The following is a 21735-nucleotide window of genomic DNA, read 5'->3' as shown; positions in this document are numbered from 1 at the left end:
GAGTGTATTTCAATCCCAGGGCTTGTTAAAGAGTCACTCAAAACATCAAATGAGCGAAGGCAGGACGGGGCACAATCAGCAGATTGTGGTTATTAACATTTCACTAGATCTGCAAATGCATTTCCTCAGACAGAAGTATGGTGGTCCATGGAGTCTTCCTCCAGAATAAGTGGGAGGGAAAGAATTTCTGGAAGCATTCAAGAAAGCATGGAAAACCATGGAAGCATGGAAAAATGGTGGAAAACCAGAACATGGGAAAGTTGAGATGAAAAGGGACATATTTTTCTATGTATTTAAAGGCTGTATGGAGAGAGTGTCCATCTTCTTTTACTATCGAACATATGAAACCAAATCATAAAAACAGGTTGTTAACACAGAATATGAAAGTTCTGGCAATATGTAGATATCTCAATGCAGATATTCTAATATTAGCAAAGACCTTGCATGCAGTGAGATAGAGAAGCAGTTACCAGAAAAAAAAAAAGAGTCAAATGTAAGATGTAGGAGTCCATTCTTATCCCTATCCACTGTATTTACTCACAACTGTACCACAGCTTTAGAAATTCTCTATAACTGTTTGACCTGTGTCCTGCCAGAAAGTTCTCTGAATGTCATTGGTACTCTGTTAAGGACAATGACTTTGCATGAATCAGCTTTTCCATTTTTTGTAACTTAACAATCATACCTGGTGATTCTTAGCCAATCTAACAAATGCTGAACACTTTCACTGTTATCAATGATTTCTGTTGCAGTACTATCATATCAAAACCCATCATCAGACAGGATCAGCAGTATCCAAACCAGCTATCTTCATATCACAAGCACTGCTTCCTTTTTATTTTCTTGATGACACCATGTTTCCCAGAGTATTACAAAGGCCATTCACACTGGATTATATTACTAAATCTTTAGCCTTAATTTGTGAGGTATAATATATACTATGTTTCAGGCTTTTCATCATGAATAGCAGCAGCGCGCACACACACACACACACACACACACACACACACACACACTTTGCTAGCCTTACATTTTTGTGACTTTTTTATGTATTTGTCTGTCATGAATTGATGATTTTAGATTTTGCGAATATGAAAATTCACCAAGCTTGCTAGTGTTCAATACTCACTCTAACTAACTACAAACAATTTCAAACCAAAGGTTATGTTTTCATATAAACACTCACTTGAATCAAGTATGGATCATTTAAGAAATAGAAATACCATTCTTAAAACAGAATTACTATCGCCAGCTGCTGCATAGTTCACATTTATTCTTTCAAGGCGACCAGTTCTGAAAAGTGAAAATCTTCAGTACATATATCACAGTTATCTTCTTATTTCTGATGTAATTAAAACACCATATATAGTCATATGTCATTTACATGGAATTAGACTACAGCTATATTAAGCAGTCAAGATGAGACATCAGGTCAATTGGCTGCCAGAAAGAGGTTGCATTTACAGAAATGGTGTAGGATAATAAAATATTCCAAAGCATTCAAAGTCTTGACAGCTCATGCTAGTGGCAGTTCACGGTTATAAATAACACTGCTACTTCAAAATGCTTGGGTCTCTAGTATGGTTCTTGGATGAGGTACCTTCTTGGTGGAGTTTGTATGCCTTCCCCAAATCCATGTAGATTTTCACAAGATTCTTTGGTTGTCCAGCATACTTAGTGACATGCTGAAAGGTGAACTGGATATCTTCTAAAATGCCTGTAGTATGTGCACTGTGTACATCGATCCTGCATCAAACTGGTGTACTATCTAGAAAATGGTTTTCTGCCTTACAGCCATTAGCTATTGTAAAAGCTCTGGCTACACAGCATCCTAGTACAGCATAAAATGTGTACTTGAAAATACAATTTCAAGTTATAAGTGACGTGTACTGTCTGTGACTGCATTTTATATGCTACAAATAACTGCAATTTTATTTCACTGTGTTCCAGACAGCAAATTATTGACTACAAATCTCCTTACACCTCTGTATGATATTGCAGTCTCCTGGCATGGTACTGATGACACAGTATATAAATCCAAACAGGACAAATGGGAAAACATAGATGCTGTATAAAGAAGTGCTTCTGAAATTATTATGCTTCTGAAATTATTAAAATAAACCAAAGTTAAACTGTAGCCATTCCCAAGAGGTGACAAATTTTTTTGCAAATTCATATACCTGCAAAGGGAATGCACTCAGTTTGTAATATCATTCAGAACACTGTATTGTGCATGTTTCAATAAATAGAAACATGCAATGTACATTTCATAAAACATCACAGATACAATGTTTGTCTTTTCGGCTTTTTCCCGGTTAGGGGTTGCCAAAACGGAACTCCGGTCCGCTAATGATTGGCAGTCAGTTTTTTTATGGTGCCGAGTTGCCAGCCCGACGCCCAACCTTCAGCTGACACGCCCATTCATGCATGCCTTTCGGAGGCCATTAGACCACGGCAGGACATACAGACTCCACACAGAAGGCAATCCAGTCGAGAATCAAACAGGAGAACCTCTTGCTGTGAGGCAACCATGCTACTGCTGTACCACCGTGGCTAGATCACAGATACAATGTCACTTGCATTATCAATGCAATGTTTCACTATTTTTCATAGAACTGCAGACATAGTCCTTTCCAGAAGAGTATCAGCAAATATCTGCTTGCAATTCTGTCCTCTGGCAAATACCTCATATGGTAGCACTACTTTGTATCACATGGTGTATCATGACAGCAGTAGTCTTGTTGAATAAACATATATGAAACAGCATTTTTAAAGGACCTATACAAGGCAACTGAAACATTTGGAAACTGTTTCCAGGTGTATATTAAAAACAGAACCCAGCCTTTATGAATGAGATAATAGTCTGTGTAATTTCCCTTTCCCCCCAGCAGCTAGTGTCCCACTTTTGATTTAGACTGAGGATAACAGTCAGGCATAATACTCAGGTAATCTATGTTGGAAAATACATTCAGGAAATCATCCTGAGGCAGCTTCAGATAGGAGGCCCTATCTGCTGAACTGAAATCACTGCCCATTCCCTAGCCATCTGAGTGGTTACGTTTGTGCATTTAAGGGCTTCTTAACATAAACAGCATAGCCCCTCAGCTTCTATCACAGTTTTAATATAAAATGGATTTGCTTCTTGTGCCAGTTGCATCTTAAGTAGACTCAAGTGACTTGCATGTTCTGCAGTTTGGAAATCAAACGTATCTTGTATATATTCTATCAAGCAAAATGAGAGCAAATATAATACTCTTGAATTTGCTGCTATTAATGGAAAATGTTGTTCTGCGTCTAAGAAAACAAACTAAACATGGAATGTTTTGCATTAAACCTACCAGCTTTCCTTACACACTACACATGGATGATCATCTGTATATAGGAACAGATGGAATTATTAAACTGAAAGGAGAAGTATAAAGTTATATAGTAGGTCTTCTCTCCTTTATTACAAGTGATGCCATTCTATATAGCCATGATGTATATTTGGAAGTGTTACAAAAGTATGAGTTTTAAACAGAAAATGTTGTTGATCCGTTTTTTTTAATTTGACAAAGTAGGATTTAATCTGAAATTTCCCTATAATGAAGCACAGCATTCAGGTGTATTTTTGTGTGTGTGTGTGTGTGTGTGTGTGTGTGTGTGTGTGTGTGTGTGTGTGTGTGTGTGTGTGTGTGTGTGTGTGTGTGTGCGTGTCTTTAGGGGGTGCAGGTTTGTCTATATATGTATGTTCTGTGTTATCCAAGAATACCTGCATACTGCTTGTTTACATGTCCTTTAACTTCAATTTAAATATCTACTGTAAGTGGTACTGATGTCATCTACTGTCCCATATACGTAGCCCATTAGAATAAAAATTCCAGAGCTTGTGTGTTGTGTGCAATGAGCTAATATACATGAGAAACAATATATGAAATATAAAGGAAAGAAACAAATAATGACAATTAAAATAGCATGTACTTTGGGAATAAACAGTGTACAAAACAAGGCTTTTCAATAAGCAGTAGTAGTTACTCAAATTTTCATTTCTTGACCTGCCATACTACATGGACAGACATACACAACTGTGTAACAGGTAACTTGTGAAAATAATACAACAGATTATTTTCATATTTAGTTCTTCTGTTCAGGCTTGATCCACCTGGTCCGAAACTGGTTTAAAATTGCTCTCATCCAAGGGAGAATAATTCTTCTGCATCAGAGCATCTTCTCAATTCTGCATAGATCTTATTGCACAAGTATTGTTTCTGTAAAAAGCAGTGAAGTTGAAATATTCTGGTCTTGGATTACTTTACTGCATATAGTTGGGATGTGGATATTTCCATCTCAGAATGGCACCATCTGAACTCACACTGACGATGAACCGGGAATTTGGGCAGATCTTCAGGCATGTTATATTGCCGCTGTGGCCTGTTCCAACATGTGTTACCTCACCTTCATTGTAGCCCCATACTTTAACAAGCTTATCATCACCACCTGAAAAGAGCATAAACATGACATTATTCCTTGCTTTCATCTAATGACCTCTTTTACAATAGCATTACATAATAGCATTATGTCATAGAGTTACATTTAGTACAATTCTGTGTTATGGTTAGAACAAAATTAGATTAATAAAATCTAAATTACTTACAAAAGTATCTCCATAGACTTCAGCTGCACAACTCTCCATTTTTTATTCACTCCACATCCAACTCACCTCTGTTGACTTTCAGTCTTAGAGGCAGAGGAGGATGGAAAAATCCTATCATAGCTGACATTTTGGCTCTCTGTCTCAAATGCAAGATAATAAATTGTAGATATTGAATGCCCAAAGGGGGAAAAACACAATTCAAATAAAAACAGAATTCTGAAAAAAACAGTGTTAAATATTAAAGTAGGTTTATGGGCGGAGTCACCCCATGAACCCATTGTGAGGGAAACTGCACTGCCACACCTCTGTTACTTATATAATTCACACCTGCAAGTAATCAGTTAATGAACAGTCAGATTCAGGACTGCTGGACAACAATTGTTTGGAGTTCAGCCACAGTTAACTAAAATGTGAGAAAAATCTTTAAAAATTGCAAAATCAAAGCAGTGTTTTTGCATTTCTTGTAAAAGTAAAACGCTTTTCTCATATCTGATTTACTTTATTTTCATGTGTCTGCTTCTCTGATATGAATTTCAGCAAAAGCGTGATGAGGTAAGCTCCATTTTAATGTTAGATTTATAGATAAAAAAAATATGAAGAATGCATGTCAGTCGTGAATATGTAAACAACATTACAAAATAATATGTACAAACTGCCTAATTGTGGTACTAAATGCTACAAATTTAGTACCACAATTTAGTTAAACTGAAGCAATAGCACTGAGTGTGGTCTGCCTTTCGAGCACTACAGGCTTGAATGTGACAATGTAGCCCACACACCTAGTGCTGTAGGGATGAAGCAAAAATCAGTATGGCCAGTGTTGTAAATACAAACAAGTTATATATACTGACTTTGAGAACACCTTCCTTTGGATTAGGAGGAATATTAAAGTACCACAACCTTAGTGTGAGAGTAATACTCCAAAGTGCACTACCTTGGACTAGTATATATCCCCTTATATTCACACCTGTAGCTCTACTATTCTAAGGATCACAGAGTCCTTGAATTTTTAGCAGCATCGAACGGTTTCATACCCTGGCATAACCTCTCTGACTTCAGCCAAGAATGCTTTCTAATGAATACTCCTGCTGTTCCAGCCATAGACATTGTATCAACAGAATCATGAGAGCACTGCAAGGTTAAGAACATTTTGTTAAATATGGTATTGCATAATTTTCCTTTGAATATGGATTCCCAAAATTGTATGCTGATATGTAATGACCTGGGCAAGAAAATTATTAGTTCTAATAGCAAAACTGTTACAAGTATACTTTTTCCAAAACCTGTCCAAAAACTTCCACTGCATTTCAGATGAAACCACTCTGACCCCGAATTGTACATATAATTACCTGGGCAAGACAATTAATAGCTCTAATAGCAAAAATGCTACAAGTATATAATTTTTCCCAATCCTGTTCAAAAACAGTCAAAAAAAGTTAATGGTGTCAGTAAACTTGGTGAATCACCATTCAAGGTGTAAAATCAAATGTCAGTAAATAATAATTAAATAAATAATATAAGGCTGAGTGGTCTTTGTCAAGCCTATAGACATGAAACACAGATCTATGAGGGCATCTATATTACAACATCAAAGCTTTAGTTAATCGAATAACTAAAGCTCAATCTTGTAATATTGACAGCTAAAATTGTCAAACGGACGATTCAACCAAGGGAAACACTTCCCTTGGCTGAATCAAAAAAAAAAAAACTTTAACTCTGAAATCAAGTGGGGAGCTTTGTTCCCCACACCCCCCGATGTGGAGACTTGTACCCCCACACCCCCCTACCTAAATATACGAACTCCAAGATTGCTCCAAATTGGAGAAATGGGCATACTCCACAGAATGGCCAAGGGAAGTGTTTGCCTTGGTTAAATCGGCCATTCAACAATTTACAGTTTCAATATTATAAATTCGAGCTTTACTTATTCGATTAAGTAAAGCTTCAATCTTGTAATATAGGACCCTATGAGGTGAGGGTGCATGACACTATCATACTGCAACAAAATCCTATGAAAAAGTGGAATTCTACTTAAGAACTCTTTAATTTTAAGCATTTTAAAGCAGCATTTGTTAGAAGAGGATATTCCTGTGGAAGTCCAGTTTAAAGGATATCAAGTTAACTATTTCATTAAAAACTATAACTTGAAGAGAAGATACAGATAATTGCTAAAAAGGATTGCTCATGGTTGCAGTGCATAAAATGAAAGGAGTATTGTTGAGCAGAGTAATAATGTTCTTTGTAATGCCTTACTTTTAGGAGCATGAGCCTTTCATGTCCCTGCCAAAGGCTGACTTTTAGTCATCTTAAATTCTAATGTGCTGGTTTCCAAAGGTAATCAGCACTGTTTCTTGTTGCTGTTCTGAGTTTATAGAAATATAGAAATTCTCTCTTTATCAAGTAGATTATTGTTAGTAGAATCCATAATAGGGACAAGACAGCTAGCTATCTAGGGGGTGATTATAGCCAAAGCTATAGCAGTGTGATGACCCCACTTAAACCGGGGCAGTAACTATTTATTTATTTATGTTTACTGGGAAATTCTGACTGAATGCAGGTCCTTTTTCAGCAGATGTCCGGGGAGAAAAGCTCCACATCATGTACATGATAAATAGAGATACAAAGTTGCAGAAATAGTAAACAACATTGTAGGTTGTTGGCTTTAATACAATAACAAGATATTGATTATTAACAGTATATACAGTAAATGTTGCAAGTTAAGATAGTTTCTTGTTGTTTATAATATTAGTAACAAAGTTGTCAGACAAGATTTTAAAGTATGTAAAAACAACTAGCTAATTCTGACTGTGGTTAGTAGTGGTGGTAGTATAGTTGGGTTAAGAGTCTAGGTGGGGGGTAAGGGTGGGGGTGATAGTCTGGATTAGAATGAGGACAAAGCCAGTGCAAATTTAAGTGGAATTTGAGTGCAGTCTTGAAAAGGATGCTGGAAGGTAGAGTAGTTATAGAGGGTGGAAGATTGTTCCAAAGTTTAGATATGGTACATGAAAATATGGCTTCTCTTGCTGAGTTTTTGATAACAGTGAGTTGATTTTTGTTGCTTGATCTTAGGAGCCTAGTGGAGTGATAGGGTTAGAGAAGGGTTTGAAGGGAAGGGATGTTAAGGGGCTGGTTAATAAGTTTATGAGCGAGAGTGAGTTGATTAACGCGAAGGAGCTGTGGGAGTTCTAGCCAGTTTAGTTCTTTAAGGGAGCTACAATGATGGCTGCGGTAGGAGATTCCAATGGCAAATTTAGCAATTTTGTTGTAACAAGCATCCAGCTTGTGTAGGTCTGTCTGTCTAAGGTTGATAAGTATGGGGGATGCAAAGAGTAGGGTGGAAATTAGCTGGGAATTGGCTATAGAGATTCTAACCACCTTGGTTGGAATTTTGCGGCTTTGATATAATGCACCAAGTTTCTTGTGAACTTTTTTTTATTGTGAGAGATATGTGGGTGTCAAATCTAAGTTTGTTGTTCATTTCCACATTGAGTAATTTTGTGTGTTCTGATGGAGAGATGATGGTATTGTCTTTGGCGTAAATGTTAAAGTAAGGGGTGTTTTGGTTGGCTTTGGAAGGTTGGAACAGCAGACGTTTTGTCTTACTTGGGTTGAGTAGGAGCTGAGCATTGGATAGCCAGCTTTCTACATAAGAGAATGATCCCTGTGTGATTTGTTGTAGTTCTGGTAGAGTGGGGGCAGAGCAGATGACAGTAGAGTAATCTGCATACTGTATAAGAGATGCTTGTGTGGTGGCAGTACGTAGGTTGTAAGTGAAAAGTGAGAATAGCAGAGGGCCAAGGATAGACCCTTGGGGAACTCCAGGAGTAACTGGGAGGTGAGGTGATAGGTTATCATCCCAGATTACTGACTGCTGGTGTCTGTCCTAAGGAGCCTTAATCCTCACCACTGTCTTCGGCAAGGAAGTGTCACTGAAGGCAGGGATAGAAATACATAATTTCCCCTAAGAGTACACTGGGAACAAGCTCCAAACCTGGGACTGGACTATATGCTTCACTCCAGGTCCCCAAATGAGTCTTCACACTAACCACTGCAGAGCACTGTGTTGCAGTTCTGGGTATCTGACAGACTCACTCTTGAATACTTGATATTCACACATGCAAACACTTTTGGGAAAGACTTGCACAGATTTACCTGTTATGTCTTCTTTCCCAAATTACAAGGTAATGGCTGCCACCAGTCAAATACCACAATACCTTTCAAAAGGGGTGTTCAATCATATTGGGTAAAATAAATATTGATATAAAGGTTAACATGTAATCCAAGCAGTAAGGCTTTTCAGAGTGGTCCTGGTGTTATCACAATAAGCATAAACACTCTCAGATTATTAAAAGTACTTTCTAAATAACCAGCCATGATAAAAGGTAGTAAAATATTTAATAAATAAAAATGATTTAAAACATTTATGCACTGAATAACTGGTTCAGTGCTTAAATGTTTTAAATCATTTTTATTTATTAAATATTCTACTACCTTTTATCATAACTGGTTGAACTGCGGTGGTGGTGCTGCGGTAGCATTGTCGCCTCATAGCAAGACGTTGTCCCGTTCAATTCTCAGCTAGAGCGTCTTCAGTGTGGAGGCATACGTGAATGGGGCGTGCCTTTGTTGAAGGTTGTGTGTCAGGGCTGGTAACCCGGTACGTAAAAATCCACTACCAATCATTAGCGGACCGGAGTTCTGCTGTGGCGACCCCTAACTGGGAAAAGCCGAAAGACACAAACAAACAATGCACTGAATAACTGGTTCCAATAAACCAAAGAGTTTCACACACAAGAATGATGAAACTAACACTGTATGATAGGATTCACACTGATTGTAGAAAAACTCTAACTATCTAACTGTAGATCCCTAAATGTTTAAAGATTAACCGTCCCTGTCTAATCTAATTAACTCAGCAAGGCAAGGTGATGTTTACTTCTGCAAGGCAAAATAAGAACATATGTACACTCTTCAGAGTGTGTATGGTCCTCAGCGACTGGAATAGCAACTCCTACTATTTCTGCTGAACAGCTCTGGAAACTCTAAGTGATGACTACTGATCTGGAAAACAACTGACTACTACAACAACTACTGAACTACTACTTTAACTGACTCAGAAAAAGAAGCTATGTCTTACCATAACATTCCATCTGTATTGTTGATCCTCATTCAGTCATTACGTATGGGTATGGGTTCCAACCTCAGAACTGAGCCGGCCATTCACCAAGCTCGCGTCAGCTTCAAACTCTTGAGCTAAACTCTTACCCACAATCCCCCTCTCCCTGTTACCTCAGATTGAGTTTGCAAGTCAAAGAAGGTAGAGGCTACCTCTGGTCAAATAACCTAAGAGAACCGGATGGTGAGATCCGCTAGAAACCACAGGACAGGGAAGGAGGGAGGGTTGTAATGACTGAACGAGGATCAACAATACAGATGGAACTTTATGGTAAGACATAACTTCTTTATCTGATATTGTTAATCCTCATTCATTCCTTATGTATGTGACAGAGTCCCCAGCTACCTCTATTCCTGGGAGGCTCTCATGGAAGGACATTCCTGAGCACCACAGAACTGAAATATGCTCTTCCCCTGGAGGCCAAATTCAATTTGTAATGATTGATGAAGGTATGAGGCGTAGCCCAAGTTGCAGCTGCACAGATGTCATGTAAAGAAGCTCTGGCATGGAAGGCAAAAGTTGGCACTGACCTTGTTGAAAGAGCTTTCATGGTAGTAGGCAACGAGATATTACGTTGTGTATAAATGAAGGTCACACAGTCCTTCAACCATCTAGCTAATGTGACCTTAGCAACAGCAGATCCTAATCTAGGTCCAGAAAAGGCCAAAAATAACTGGTCAGATTTACAAAAGGACCTAGTCCTGTTTAAGTAAAAATGGATTTGCCTGTGGATGTCTAGGGTATGTAGGCAATACTCTCCTCTGTTTGAATGATTGGGAAAGAAAACTGGCAATTCAATTGTTTGATTAATGGACATTTCAGAGATCACTTTTGGCAGAAATGATGGATTAGTTCTCAGAGACACTCTATCTCTATGAAAAATCAAGTATGGACTCTTGATACATAAAGCTTGAAGCTCAGAAATATGTCTGGCAGAAGTAATGGGGATCAAAAACAAGGTTTTCCATGACAAATGCTTGAGGTCACAAGAAGAGGCTGGTTCAAAAGGTGGCATTGTCAGAGCTTGTAGAACTAATGATAAGTCCCATGGTTGAATAGGTTTTCTAAAAGGTGGCTTCAGATGATTCACACCTTTTATGAAGGTCTTGCACAATTTGTGAGACATAAGAGAGGAATCTTGGACACCCTCATGAAAATTAGAAATTGCAGCCAAATAAACTCTAATGGTAGAGGCCGATAGACCCGATTGGAAAAGGTCGGCCAGATTGTCTAGTATTATCGAAACTGGTGTTGAGAAGGGATCTACTTGTTTATCTTTAAGCCAACAGGTAAATCTTTTCCACTTGCTCAGATAAGTAATTCTGGTGGAAGACTTATGAGATGCAATGAGAATGTCACATACTGATAAAGAAAGATCATTCTGCCTGGCAATCAAGGGAATTGGAGTAGCCAAGCTGTAAGCTTCAGGCTGTTCAAGTTGGGATGAATCAGGTTCTGTAAATGTGAGATCAACTCCGGGGTTGGATGGAGAATCCATGGTCAATCAAGTAGGTGAGGCCAGAGGAAGGGGAACCAAATCTGTCGAGGCCAATATGGTGTTATGAGGATCACCTTGCTCTTCATCTGATGGGCTTTCTTCTGAAACTGGGGAATGAGGGGAAAGGGTGGGAATGCGTAAAGAAGACCCGAGGGCCAATCGTGGACTAGAGCATCCCTGGGTGACTGTCCCGGAGGGGGAATCAGGGCGAAGTAGTTGCTGCATTTGTAGTTGGTCAGGGATGAAAAGAGGTCGCAGCAAGGATGGTCCCAGCGGTGGAAGATCTCCGCCGCCTTCAAGGGATTCAGGGACCACTCGTGAGGTTGAAGAAAGCACCTGTTGAGTCTGTCTGCTATCACGCTGGAACTCCCGGGAATGTGCGTTGCTAGTAGAAAACGGTTGGTAGCCATCGCTCATTGCCATATCCTCATGGCCTTTCAACAAAGGGGGTAAGATTTGGTTCCACCTTGCTTGTTGATGTACCAGACCACCGCCATGTTGTCTGATTGAATCGCAATTGTCCCAGATGGCAGCAGGGGATGGAATGCTTGCAACACCAGAAACACCGCTCTCAGCTCTAGAACATTTATATGCAGATGGGCCTCCAGTTCGGACCAAGTGCCTTGGACTGTCTGTCCCTGACATAGCACCCCCACCCCATTAGGGAGGCATCTGTGGTCACTGTGGCCTTGGGTTGCTGGGGGGAAAAGGGCGAGACAATTGCGACAGATTGTGTGTCATCCACTAATTTAAATCCTGTTTGCACCTGTGGATTACTTGAATCAATGATGAAAGAGGATGCTGAAAAGGATACCACTGGGTGAGCAGTAGCCATTGTAGAAGCCTCATATGAAACCTGGCCAGGGGGACAATGGTGATGGAGGCTGCCATGGAACCCAACAGCTGTAGAACTGAGTGAGCCATGGATTTCTCCATTGAAAAGATTGGGATCAGTTGTTACTTTATCCTTAAAATTCTGTGCTCTGGAATGGCAGCTCTGTAGTTCTTTGTGTCCAAGATAACCCCTGTGTATTCTGTCGACTGAGATGGGGTGAGATTGGATTTTTTCCAGTTTATGGTTATGCCTAGCCTTTGTGCAGTGAGGAGAGAGTATGCCGGGGCTTCTTCCAATAGATGTCTGGTGGGGGCGGAAATAAGCCAGTCATCTAGGTATGGAAAGACCTGGAATCCTTGAAGTCACAAGTGTGCTGTGACAATTGCCATGCACTTTGTGAACACTCTGGGGGCTGTAGAGAGTCCAAAGGGCAGTACTCTGAACTGGTAGCGACTGGCTCCCGCATGGAAGCGCAGAAATCTTCTTGATGGTCTGTCCACTTTTATGTGGTAGTACGCATCTTGAAGATCTATCGAGCACATCCAATCACCTTTTTCCAAAAGTGGGAAGATAGACTGTATTGTGTACTCTCACAAACTTGTTCAATACACTGAGATCCAAAACTGGTCTCCAGTCCACGGTTTTCTTTGGCACCAAAAATAGTCTTGAGTAGAATCCGGATCCTATCTGGTCTGGAGGGACTATTTGGATGACTCTCTTTCTTAGCAACTTTTCTATATCTAATGTTGCTTCTTCCCTCTGACTGGGTGGAACGTCAGGAAGGTGTTTTGAAGAGACAGGATAAAGATTGAAGGGGATATGATAACCTCTGGTTATAATCCTTTGTACCCAAGAATCGGTGGTGATGGTTAGCCAGGCAGAAGGGTACAAGGAGAAACGTCCCCCAAACACCTCCAGAGGAAAGGAGTTGGGCCGCTCTTCAGGAGCGCTGGTAGGATTGGCCAGGGGAAGAATCCCTGGAACCCTGGTTATGCAGACCACCTCTGCCCCAAAAGGAGTGTCTTCCCTGTGAGTTTCCCCATCTGCCTCTAGGGGAGAACTCGGCCTGTGTGTCACAGAAAGGACCCTGAGATTTCTTGAACCATATCTTCCCACTCTTTTGGTTTCAGGAGAAAGCACATTGACGGGAAGAATAATGGACACCTAAGGCAGAAAGGGTCTTACCGTCCTGTTCACATCTGGCCAGTGTGCTTTTAACTTTGGGTCCAAACAACGAGGAGGCCTCAATGGGAGCATTAAGAAAGGAAGCCTTAAAGGGTTCCGCGAAATTGCACAAGCGCATCCCGGCATGTCGTCTCAAGACCGCAGCTGAACCCGCTGCTCTAGCTGCTCCTTCTGATGCGTGAGATATCAGTAGCATAGAAGAGTTAGATATTGACTCAATGGTGGCCAGCTGAGAGGCCACTTTGTCACGGACCTCATCAGACACGGCACCAGCCAAGGTTTCAGAGAGCTCAGAAATCAGACCCTTTGAAGCCTGGTAAAGTGTGCCATATAATTCAGGGACCTGATAGTAAAGGTTGCTGATGCAAAGGTGCACTTTCCTATCCAGTCCAGGGCCCGGGACTCTTTGTTAGGCAGATGGGCAGTCTGGCTTTCTTCTTCTGCCAGATCCTTTTTTGTTGTGGCCGCCACCACCAAAGCATCCATAGGAAGACCTATTGACCAATGGGGATCCATAGCAGGAGGGGAAAAAATTCTATCTGGCCTCTGGGGAATAGCTTTGATGGTGTCAGGAGCCCTCCAAGCATGCATGATAAGCCAGACAAGTTCATCGGCAGGTGGAGTAACCCAGGAGGTAGGGGGCCAGGTGCAAAAGGCCTGCAGGAACACAGATTGCTCAGAGGTCGGATTAGAGGACTGCCAGTCACCTCTCTGTTTCAGGATTTTGAGGATATCATCAAAGGATACCTCAGAGGGTGACCGAGGGGATCCTTCCCCCTCATCAACATCTGTGTCTTCAGTGAGGGACTCCTCTGTGGAGTCCATGTGCTTCCTCTTACTTGAACTTTTCTGGTGGACTTCCTCAGTGGGAGAAGCTGGGGAAGACAGCGGAAAAGGGGTTTCCTGTGGGAATATGACCGGAGGCCCTTGCACCCCATGTCCACTCAGTGTGAATTGTGAAACTAGTGTACCAGAGGAGGGTGGAGGGATAGCCAGTCCAGTATCAACAGCAGCAGCGAAAGCCTTCTCCATCAGTTGGAAGGCTGGTCCACCTGAAGAGGAGTGAATGTCTATCACAGGGGTCACCCCTCCCCTAAGTGACTCAGCCTGCCGACCCGGAGTCCCTGGATGGCTGTGGAACAGCAAACTATGCATGTCACAACTGACATCTTGGGTCATAGCAAAACTTCCCTTCGATGAAGGCAACTGTGGTTCCTTAGTGAGATCCATAAAGGGAACCGCAGAAGGGGAAGACTGTGCTTTATCCATGGACTTCAAAGGGAATGAAGGAAGAGAATAAGAAGGGGTCTTTGGAGACGGGTGATCTCCTCCCAAGGAAGGATAGCTCCTGGGGGGTGGGATACCTCTGGCCAAGAGTACCTGATCCACAAGATGCAACACATCGTGTTTGGAAAGGCTTCTAGTGGACTTCACGGAGACTGAGGGAGAAACAGGCCTGTCCACAGAAGAGGCAAACTCGGTGCCCATCTCACCAGTTTGCATCGAGAACAACGGTGCCGAGAAAGACTAGACTATGGGTGTCTGCACCGAAGAAGTCATCGGTGCCGAGGTCATGGTCTGTACCGACACAGGGATCGGTGCCAAAGTGGTTGTCAGTACCAAAGATGGAACCGACAAAATTGGAGTCAACAATAAAGGCGTCGGTTCCGAGGAAGATCTCGGAGCCGACGTGGTCAAGGTCTGCACTGACTGAACGGTCGGTGACAATACAGTGGTAATAGTCTGAACCAAGGAGCCCCTCGGTGCTGATATAGTGACGGCTGCAGGAGAAGACAGAGCAGAGATCACTAATGGAGCCGAAGGCCTCGGTGCCGAAGGTCTAGGCACCAAAAGCACTGGGGCTGACTGAGTGAGCTCCAGAGCTGAAAATTTAGTCTTTTCAGGTTTTGGTTGGCAGGAGTCCCCAGCCAGGGACAAAGGCAAAGATTTAGCCTTGGTAGAAGCATCCAAGATTTTCTTATGGGCTCTAGGAGGGGTTGAGGCCTCCGACCCAGAAATAGCCTCTGAAAAGGGAGATTTAAGAAGTCCCTTCAGTAACAGCTTGTTTTTCCTTTCCAACAAGGTTCTATTTGAAAAGTTCTCACAAATAGTACAGGGCGGGTCAACAGACAAGTGGGACACCCCCAAACAATAAACGCACAAAGAGTGTGCATCAGAAGTAGGTAGTTTGTGTCCACAATCAGAACGCCATTTAAACCCTGGACTACCTTTCTTATCTGCCATAATAGCTAAAATAGAAAGCAGAAAAGAGTACCAGCAATGGTACAAAAGAATACCCGAAGGTATGAGAAAAAGGGAAGGATTACCAACGATGGTAAGGGGAAAATACCTCGCGGTAAAAAGGTAGAGAAAAGAGAAGAAAAACCTGAAGAAAGTATGATTGCTAGATGCGATAGGGTAAGAGACAATGAAATAGAAACTTTTCTGACAGAAAAGTAATATAAATGTTTATTAAACAACAAACAACTGCACTTAGATCAAGAGAAGCAGCTTGACATGACAGTATGGCAATGTGGCAAACAAAATCTGAGGTACCAGGGAGAGAAGGATTGTGGGTAAGACTTTAACTTGAGAGTTTGAAGCTGACACGAGCTTGGTAAATGGCCAGTTCGGTTCTGAGGTTGGAACCGATACCCATATGTAAGGAATGAACGAGGATTAACAATATCAGATCCTGCTTTTACAGACAAATTTTTTAAAAGTCACAGAAGGCTGTTATGAGAATTCTACTCTCTCATATCAGACTTTAAAAATTAAGCAAAACAGCTGCTGTGGAGATTCTATTCTTTTCAGCTCTGGCACACGAAGACATCACATCTAGGTCAGCTAACTGGCATAAACTACATTCAGAATCCTTTTTAAAAAAACATGTACATTTGGTGAGCCAGAAGAACACTGTTTGATTCAAACATCTTACATAAATCAAAGTAATAATAAAAAAATATAAACACATTTACAAAATTATAGCTAGTTATGCGTGAGTATATAACACAGGGTAATTTACAATTATTTACAAGTATTTACAAAACTTCAGCCAGTCATGCTAGCACAGATAACTATATCTGATATCTTCACAAGCAGTATCAGTAGGCTGTTCCACAGTTGAATAATCTGACTCATATACATTCAGTAGGCTCTTTCACAGTTGAATAATCTGACTCATATACATTTTACCTCTAGTGGTAGGAGGTGGAACCCATATAGCATAGGCTACTGCAACAATGATCTATTAGAACATCTTCTTTTATGGTAATGTTACTTTCACAATTATACTAAGTTCAACATACAGATCACCGTTGCAGTAGCCTAAACTATACAATTAGATTATCAAAGCTTACAAACCTAAACAAAGAGGGAGGAGGCCAATAAACTAAGAATCCAGGAGTCCCTAGAAAATGGTCCTAGCACAGCCTGTTCTGGACCTGAAAAAGTGTTTTGTAAAAGTATGTATGGAGAACCAGTTTCTACCTATAGAAAACTTCTAGATGCCACCTCTTTCCAGAAAGTCAATGAAGATGTCAACACCCTTGTGGAATGGGCCCTAACCCTGTCTGGAAGTGGCTTATTATGGTTAGTATAACAAAAGGCAATAGCACGAGACAGTCCCTGGAAATAGTCAACCTCAATACAAATTGTCCTTTTGCCTTCTTAGGAGAAAAACAACTTATCAACTTTCCCGAAGGCATGAGTTTTGTCTAGGTAATATCTGAGCTGCCTATGGATATACAAAATGTGAAGAATCTTTTCTGCCTTATTCTTGGGATCAGGAAAGGCATAAATGAAGGATTATTTCTCAAAGAAACCCTGTCCTTCTGAAAATGAGGTAGGGTTGTCTCACCATAAGTGCATGTAATTCATTTACTCTCCTAGCTGATAGAATAATGAGTAAAACAGTCTTCCATGCTAAGAACCTTAATTCAGCCTCTTTTGCTTGGTCAAATAGAGAAACAGTAATCTTTTCAAGCACAAAGTTAAGATATAAATGAGCAGCCACCTGCTTCCTAAGTGCATGAATATGCAGCATTCCTTTCAGAAACTGATTAACTAAAGTTTGGTTAGAAAAGGAGGAATCAAATGAAAGACAAGCAGAAATGCCTGACAAATGCACCGTGAAAGAGGAATAAAAAAGGCCACTGGACAATAATGCAGACAATTAATCAAGAACCGGAGGCAGCCAAGCTTGAAGAGGATTTTGGTTCTTGCATAGGCACCAACTAGAAAACAGTGTCCATTTTCAGATATATGATTTCCTAGCAGCAAGTTATTTCACCTCCTTTCATACTTGCTGCAGGTCCACAGAAAACAGATGCCTAAAAGGCATTCAAATGATATCATCTAGCCACTTAAAAGAAAGTGTTTCAACTCTGGGTGTATCAAACAGCCCATGTCATGCATGAGTAAATCCAGTCTGTGGGGAAGCCAGTGGCAATAGCCATTTGCCAGACTGAAGAGGAGGGGGACAAGCTGCCTGAGTCAAAAGGGAGTCACAGCTGCAAGTTATGGGGAATCCTTTTGGATCTTCAGAGTAACCCTGGATATCAGTGGAGAATGTGGAAAAGCATACATGGATGTTCCTGTCCATGGGAATGAGAAGACAAATATCTTCCAGTCCTGTTGGAAAGGAGTCCTAAAACAAAATGTTTTTAGTTATCTGCTTTGACAGGAGACAAATAACTCTACTTGCAGTGTTCTCCACATATAGATCAATTCCTGGAGAACACCAGCATGAAATTTCCATTCATGGGTGTCTGCCTTGTCCTGCTATGTTTGTCTACAATCAAGTTTTGGTCTAACAGAATGCATGAAGCCTGAATAGTCAAACTGAGCTGAATTGCATTTTGTCAGACTATCACAGCAAGTCTGTAAAGTGGGTAAGAGCTGGTACACCCCTTGTTTAATCATGGACCATATCACTGGGATGTTATAAGTGAACATTTGCAGAGGTCCTGGGGACCAGAAATGATTTAAAGCTTGTAAAACACTGCTCACTGCAAGCATCTCTCTGACATTTATGTTCTATCTGTCATGAGGGTTCCACAGAACTTGCACTTATACCCTTTTGGAAGCCAAACCCCAATGTCTGATGCATCTGTAGTGGCAGACTGTAGGGGTGTGGAAAGAGCAAATGGGAGACTTGGATGGCAAGAGATCTGATCTACCCACCATATAATTTCCTCCGTAGAATTTCCCTCTTTACAAACTGAATTCAGACTGGTCTGAGTTATCATTGTAAGTACCTTGTGGAGTTTTTTGCAAGCAAAAATGGGAACAATGTGGAAGAATGATACCTAGATAGTTCCAACAGTAGTAGGAGCAATGGGTCTTATAAAAAGAATCTACAATTGTATTTAGATATCTTACCAACACATGTAGCTCCATACAAATTGCAGAAGGAGTCATTACTGGGTACATTGCGGGTCCTGCAAAGAGCACTTCTGGCTGACATCAAAGACTGAAACTATACTAATTCATGAACTTTAATCATACTTTGACTTAGGAATGGGGTCCACTCCCATCATGGTATTAGAAACCAAAAATATTTGGAGTTTGGACAGGGTAAATGAGAATCAGTGATGCCTTGTACCCCAAAGTTCTGAGAAATTTCCTAGCAGATACACGACTTTGACTGGTGAAACTAAGAAAGAAATACTAAAATATCTTTGTTTTGTCAGGAGGATGAAAGACTCTTCACAGGTTAGAATGCAACAGTCATCCAAATCTGTGAGAAGTGATGTAAGAAGACTTCTGAAAGCTGATTTGAAAATCTAGAGAGTAGAAGATTCTGAGCAGTTTCAAAAGCCTCTTGAAGCTGGGGAAAGATTCTTTAGTGATAAGATAATCATCCAGATATGGAAAGCTGTGAATGTCTTAAAATCTGCAATAAACAATGACTGGAGTTAAATGCTTTGTGAATAACCTTGGTGAAGTGGAAAGTAAAAAAATACAGAGAAACAGAGAACTTACACTGTAAGCCAAACACAGCAAATCTTAAAAGAAAAACAAATAGCTGCTCTTCTATGTGAATGTAATGGTAGACATCCTATAAATCCAGCTTTAACATAAAAGCTAGATGGGGGATTAGAGGAACAAGGGACTGGAAGGATAACATTCTGAACTTCAGAATTATAACAAAAAGATTTAGAAAGAAAAGAAAAGGCTCAGTATAAACTTCCAGCATCCTTTCCTTTTTGGAAACTAAAGAAAACCCTAGGAAAAAACAATCTTTGCCCATCTGGCATCAAGGCAATAGCACTATCACTCACTTAACAAGCATCTGATTCAAAATGGGAAGAAACAGAGAATTGGTTCACTGGACAAGAAGGTATCCTCTATGAAGGAGAGAAAGATTTCCATTGCCAAGTGTACAACTGACATATTATTTACTCCTTTTTTATTTATTTAACACTTGTTTACCAGGAAAGTCTGACTGGAACAGGGCCCATTTTCAGCAGAGGCCTGGGAAGAAATGCTCCAGACACGTCTTTAGAATGTGGAAGGAAACCGGTGCACCCAGAGGAAACCCATGCGAATGCAGGCAGGACATGCATACTCCACACAGAAGGCACCCCAGTTGAGAATCAAATTGGACAACCTCTTTCTGGGAGTCGACAATGATAACTGCTGCACCACTGCATTACCCATTTACATTTAAAACACATCTGTCTGTAACAATTTGGTGCCACAAAGAAAAATGAGGACTCAGAGAGGGAAAGGCTAACAGGGTGAGAGGGGACAAGAGCTTGAACAGGCAGACAGTCTTGCTGAGAGTATTGTAACTGACATTTTGTGGCTTTGCCTTTCTTTTTAGAGCCTCCTTGCCTTTGCTTTAAAAATATGTTGTTTGTCTCCTTGTTTTTAAATTACTATTGAAAAAGGGAGCTGAGGATGAAGGGAACTTTGTATTAGCTTTGAAAAGGAGGTCTGAAAAAATATGAGTAACTCCTTGAATCAGTCGTCACCATTTATTACAAAACAATGCACAGTATACAAATAATAATTTAAATTAATAAGTAAGCATAGAAGATCTGACAATCAATGTATACAAAGAAGATCTAACAAACCAAATATATGTGCAGTTACATAATTGGAATAGAAAAGGGCAAAAAGAGTTTAACATATTGGTCTATAATTCTGAGATATGTACTACAAATAATTCCTTCCAGTACTGTGGAACATGGCCTTTCAAAAACATATTAAAAATATTCACCAAAAGAATCAGTAACTGCATAGCAAATGTATGTATAAACAAGTTATTTATTAAATCTGGACCGATGCAAGTGTTTCTTTTAACTTATTTTATACCTGCCCTAACAGCCAATAAATCAAAAAGTAACCTCTCCATCCTTCTGGTTATCATTGGGATGTTCACCATGACAACATGTAAAGAAATATTACTATTTAGAAGCAAAATATCTGTTAAAATCTTAAGCAAGTTATTTATTAAGATATATATATATATATATATATATATATATATATATATATATATATATATATATATATATATATATATATATATATATATATATATATATATATATATATATATATATATATATATATATATATATATAGATATATATGGGTCTAGGACACATGCTCGACTAGCATATGTCCGAATCACAAAACATCGAACACACATACACGGAAGCGCTTAACATCGAAAAGTGCTTCCGTGTATGTGTAGTTCCACAAAAAAAAAAATCTACGTTTCTTCAGGGGGGCTTTGCCCCCTGCACCCCCACACCTTCCTACTTTATTATTCTCACTCCAAGATCGCACTACAGTGGAGAAAAAGGAATTTTCCCTTACCCGCACTGTAGTCCGATCTACGAAACAGGCACACATACACGGAAACACTTGTCGATGTTAAGCGCTTTCGTGTATGTGTGTTCAATGTTTTGTGATTTTGGACATATGCTAGCCGAGCATGTGTCCGGATTCCCATATAGATTTTACATATATATATATATATATATATATATATATATATATATATATATATGTAAACACCCAGCTGTCATTATATAAATGAGGCTCAATCAAATCTGAACATCTGTAAAGGTTAAAATGTTTATAGCATGCTTTTCTACTGTCTTTTTTAGATGCCAAAGTATTTTTTATATCTTGCCTTGGCAGCTATACTGCAACTATTAACTTTCACAGAAATATTTTTGTTACCCTTAGTTGGTTATTTCTTTTGTATCACAAGCCATCACCTTTTTATCGTACTGATATTACATTTTGCTGCTGATTTTACCATGATCCTTTAACCCTGTAGTCTCTTCAGAATCAGATACACACCATTTTAATGCATTTAAACTACTATTCATCATCCATACTACTGATGTTACACCAAGCTTTCCTAGATACAGATGCCACTAGTT

General features: G+C 40.1%; 1 protein-coding gene across 1 annotated transcript in view; it reads right to left on the bottom strand.

Annotated features, from left to right (window-relative positions):
- Window positions 1–3425: 3425 nt before the first annotated feature.
- The window catches only part of CFAP52 (cilia and flagella associated protein 52), a 788965-nt gene continuing 770655 nt past the window's right edge, over window positions 3426–21735 (bottom strand). The window contains exon 14 of the mRNA XM_044068790.1: window positions 3426–4476. Within this exon, the coding sequence (XP_043924725.1) occupies window positions 4292–4476 (185 nt within the window). The 3' untranslated portion in view covers window positions 3426–4291. The remainder of the gene's footprint in view (window positions 4477–21735) is intronic.

The sequence above is a fragment of the Protopterus annectens genome, chromosome 4.part0 (genome assembly GCF_019279795.1).
Source record: "Protopterus annectens isolate FY-2018-M chromosome 4.part0, PAN1.0, whole genome shotgun sequence".
In the NCBI taxonomy this organism is placed as follows: Eukaryota; Metazoa; Chordata; order Ceratodontiformes; family Protopteridae; genus Protopterus; species Protopterus annectens.
This window is presented reverse-complemented; position numbering and strand designations above follow the sequence as displayed.